The 5,000-nt window shown below is 40.0% G+C and overlaps 1 protein-coding gene across 1 annotated transcript in view; it reads right to left on the reverse strand.

Annotated features, from left to right (window-relative positions):
- Window positions 1–5,000, reverse strand: part of LOC119577652 — a 6,790-nt gene that overhangs the window by 927 nt on the left and 863 nt on the right. Inside the window, exons 2-3 of the mRNA XM_037925213.1 lie at window positions 3,976–4,146; window positions 2,829–2,961 (exon numbers count right to left, since the gene is read on the reverse strand). Of these exons, the coding sequence (XP_037781141.1) occupies window positions 2,829–2,961; window positions 3,976–4,146 (304 nt within the window). The remainder of the gene's footprint in view (window positions 1–2,828; window positions 2,962–3,975; window positions 4,147–5,000) is intronic.

Raw genomic sequence — 5,000 nt, forward strand, 5'->3', positions numbered from 1 at the left:
CTCTCTCTCTCTCTCTCTCTCTCTCTCTCTCTCTCTCTCTCTCTCTCTCCCCATCACTCTCCACCCTCTCTCTCTCTCACTTTACTCCCTCCCTCCTTCCCTCCCTCCTTCTTTCTCTCTCCCTCCCTCTATCGCTCTCTCTTTCTTTCTCTTTCTCTCTCTCTCTCTCTCTCTCTCGCTCTCTCTCAATTAAATGAAAATGAAACAGAACAAAAACACCAACCAACAGAGGGCCGCTATCTGTCACACCCGCTGCAATCTTGGTCCCAAACCCGACGCCATATTTCATGTCCACCGATTCGGGATCTGGAAAATAAATGACTGGAATCCTATTCCGTCTGTCTGTTTCTGTTTCTATCGGTCTCTCTGTCTGTGTTTTTTGGGGATTCTGCTTCTGTTTGTTTCTGTTTCTCTCTATCTCTGACTGTCTGCCTGTCTATCCTGTCTGTTTCTGTTTCTGTCTCTGTCTCTCTCTCTCTTTCTCTCTCTCTCTCTCTCTCTCTCTCTCTCTCTCTCTCTCTTCACTCTTAGGAGTTAAGGGCAAGCTTCTGCTATGGATTAAGGATTATCTATCTTTGAGAAGAGCAAAAGTGTGGTACCAAGGCACCTACAGTGCTTATGGCGAATTAGAATTAGGCACTCTACAAGGGGAGTATTGTCCCCTACACTGTTTGATATACTTATGCACTCTCTTTGCATAAATATATTAGGAAAACTATGCAGCATCACATTCTATGCTGATGACATCTTTTCGGTATTGATGGGAATTCCCTTTTACGGGGTTACAAAAGGGCTTCTCGTCTATACCAGTATCGAATCTTTAACTACTTCATTCCAAGGTTAGGTGGAGAAACTATTGCAAGAACTGACACCTATACATATCTTGGTATTATGGTGACTGCTCCCCACCTCATGTCCCTCAGCTCTCGCTTTACCAAGGATATTGTTCAAAACATCAAGGAACGTTGCCTTGAACGTTTAAGACCATTGCAGTACATAAGTAACAGATATGTAGGTACCTCCCTGAGAGTCCTAAGGTTGATGTATATCTCCCTTGTTAGGTCCATGATAGACTATGCAAGCCCAGTTCTTAGTATGCTGCCACCGAGTCCCTCAAACCCCTTGAAGTTTTACAGAACAAGGCCATGAGAATTATACTTGGATGCCCAATGACTGCCAAAGTTCTCGTTACGAGGAAAGAGCTAGACCTCCCCTCTATTCACAGTCGTGTCATCCGAGTTAACACTATACTTGGCATCAGACTCCTGCAGATTCTACTCAGACCACAAATCTCCAATATTCTCTCAAACGTGATAAACTATAGAATTAGGCATACCCGACCTCGATGCTCCAATTTCATACAGCCCAACTTAGAATGGAAAACTAAAACTGCTCATACTATTATGTTCTTCAATATATGGAACAACGAAACTATTAACATTCCAGAAACAGTACTTACTGCTCCTTGGCACAGAACTCATGTGCATGCTTATATTGATAAACTAACAGGGCCCAAATCCATTGCCTCAAAAACGGAACTAAAAGCCCATTATTTGAAATATATAGATGACATACTACATCCCCCTCATTGTTCGCCCCCACTTGCAGTCTACTGTGATGCCTCCATTGGTCCTCATGGAGCAGCAGGGATTGGTGTACTAATTCCTGATATAGTTTTTGAAGAAAGTGTGTATATTTCCAACTGGACAGGCACAACTGATGATCTTCGAGATTATGAGGGTCAGGTATAGACCACAGAGAAGATGAAAAAGACGGACATGGTACTATTTGGCGTTACGAGAGTATTGCTGGGACATCAGATATAGACAAACCCTATAAAGTCTATCATAGACTATCTCGGAGACAGCAGGTTAGTTTGACTAGGCTACTCATAGGATATCAGTACACTATACAATATATACAGGATGTAGTTTTGGAGGCAAAGCCAGTTTCATATCATCACTGCAAACTTTGCAAGGCGCCCAAGTCGCATAATCTTATCCATTACTTACTCTGTTTGCATAAAAACTGCATCATATCGATCAAATAGTACTGTTCACAGATTAGCACTTGATGATTATATTAACTTTATTATAGACACTGGTCTTGTCTTTGATATGGTTAGTGATAAAAAAAAGTTTTTTTTTTACCAGCCAAATGATATCTTTACACATTGATAATAGCGCAGCCCTTCAGGCATGTATATAACAATAATGTTTGACTAATTGCCCTCTGCACAAATAGAAGGACAGCCAGTTGGATAGATACTTTGGTATCTCACCCTGGCTTTTTGCAGGATGGCACTGTTGTAATAAGTTTCAAATCATCAAATTCTCTCTCTCTCTCTCTCTCTCTCTCTCTCTCTCTCTCTCTCTCTCTTTCTCTCTCTCTCTCTCTGTCTTTCTGTCTTTCTGTCTCTCTGTCTGTCTTTCTGTCTTTCTGTCTGTCTTTAGCTGCGAATTTTCCCCTTTCACATTCCAATTTACATAACTTATGAATCCCATTCCCCTTCTTTATACTACTTTGCTACTTACAATTCATACGAACATTCCCACTTACACTACTACAAACATTCCCATCTCTTTATACTACTTACGAGCTTTCCCACCTACATAACTTACGAATCCCCCCCCCTTACCCCCTTTACACTACTTACTCTTATGACCGCCCTCCCCCCTCTATGCTACTTAAGAACTTTTACCACTTATACTACTAACGAACACTTCCACTTCCACTACTAACGAACACTTCCACTTACACTACAAACGAACACTTCCACTTACACTACAAATACTTCCACTTCCACTACTACGAACATTTCCACTTACCTGGAATAAAGTAATGTTCTTCAGCGTCTTTACTGAACTCTCCTCTTGCTGGAAGATGAAGACCCGACCTGACCTGACATGACCTTTCCTTTGACCTTCGTCTGCGAGGTCATCAGGTGCCCCGATAACCAACCTGATTTCAAAAATTAAGAAAAAAGGAGAAAAACACAGTCTGAATATAACCTATTTTCGCAAAAAGTGTTTGGAGAATATATAATGAAAGAGAAATATATCATAGAATCTGTTTTCGTATTTTTTCGTAATGTCAAAGAAAGGGCTGGGGGGGGGGGTATTTTTTTCTTTAAGCATATCTCTATCTGTTAGTCACTCTATTTATCTTCCTATTAATCTACCTGTATATTTATCTATCTGTCTATATATCTCTCTAACTGTATCTCTGTCTATCTATATATTATTCTATATAGTTATATCAATCAATCAATCAGTCTATCTATCTGCCTATCAATCATTTATCTGTCTATCAGTTATTAAATCTATTTATCTATCAATAATTAAATTTTTCTATCTATATCAATCAATCAATCTATCAATCAGTCTAACAATCTATCTATATGAACCAATCACTTAATCTATCTACCTACCTATCTATATCAGCCAACCAGTCTATCTATCTATCTATCTAACTATATCAACCAGTCAAGCATTCCATGTATCTATATCAAACAACCTAATAATCTTTCTGTTTATCTACCAACGACCTATTCAGCCTCTTTACCTACGTACTTATCTATCAACAAATGCAAACAACAGCAACAAACAACACAGCGAAGTGCCCCCTTTCATAAAACAAATAAACAAAAAAACATAACAGCAACAACAAACAAACAAACAACGCAGCGAAATGGCCCCTTTCCCCCTTTCACAAAACAAACAAACAAACAACACAGTGAAATGCCCCCCCCCTCTTTCGCCCTCTCACAAACAAACACACAAACACAAACACAACAACAAAAACAACAACACAGCGAAATGCCCCCTTCCCCCTCTCACTAACAAACACTACAGCAACAAACAACACAGGGAAATGCCCCCCCCTCCCTTTCCCCCCTCACAAATCAACAAACAAACACAAACACAACAACAAACAAACAACACAGCGAAATGCCCCCTTCCCTCCCTGTCTCACTTATTCCCCTTCTGTTGCGTCCAGAGAGCGACATCGAAGCCAAACTTGGACCCTGCTTCTCCCTTGATCACAACGGCGCTGTCGGCTTGGATGTTGAAGGTCGAGGCACTTGCAGCCAGCAGGAAGCACGAGAGCAGTTGCAAGGTCCATGACGGTCCGCTGGGAGGAGGCCTTTTATCGTGGGTGAAAAGAGAAGAGCAGAGGAATTAAAAAAACGGAAGATGTAGAATATGAGAAAGAGAAGAAAGTGAGGGGGGGAGGTAGAAGAAAGAGGAGAAGAAGATGAAGATAAAGAGAAGAGGGAATTAAAGATGGAGGAGAGGAAGAGGGGGAGTTAGTGAGAAGAAAGAAGGAGAATAGAAAAAGAAGAAAAAGATTAGAAGAAGAGGAAGAGGAAGATTGTGAGAAGAAAGAAGGAACAGTTAAAGAAAAGTGTTAGAAGAAGAGGAAAAGGGAAAAGAAAAGATGTTTGTGAGAATGTTAGAGAAAAAGAGAAAAGAAAAGAAAAAAATGAAAATGGGGCAATAGAGAGAGAGAGAGAGAGAGAGAGAGAGAGAGAGAGAGAGAGAGAGAGAGAGAGAGAGAGAGAGAGAGAGAGAGAGAGAGAGAGAGAGAGAGAGAGAGAGAGAGAGAGAGAGAGAGAGAGAGAGAGAGAATAGGTCTCTGGGTCATTATCCCATGAAGGAAAGGAAAGTGTTAAAAACAACAACAACAATAAAAGAGAAATGTCAAAGGAAACAAACGAGAGAGAGAAAAAAAAAAAATATATATATATATTTCGAAATGTGACAAAAGAAAGGAAGAATGAAAAAGCTGATGTCTATTTCTTCTTGGACAATTCTTAAGAAAAAATATAACACATTTTTGATGGCAGTTAGCGGTGAATTACTCTTCGTCTTAGAAATGAAAGATTTAATGCACAGACAACCTCTAGTGTTCTTTTTAGCCTGTTTATATATTGCATGTCAGTGTCTTTTAGGAATTACGATTTCTCTTTTCATCCAAATAAAGAGAAATTTCAAGGT

Source organism: Penaeus monodon, chromosome 10 (genome assembly GCF_015228065.2).
Source record: "Penaeus monodon isolate SGIC_2016 chromosome 10, NSTDA_Pmon_1, whole genome shotgun sequence".
Classification (NCBI taxonomy): Eukaryota; Metazoa; Arthropoda; class Malacostraca; order Decapoda; family Penaeidae; genus Penaeus; species Penaeus monodon.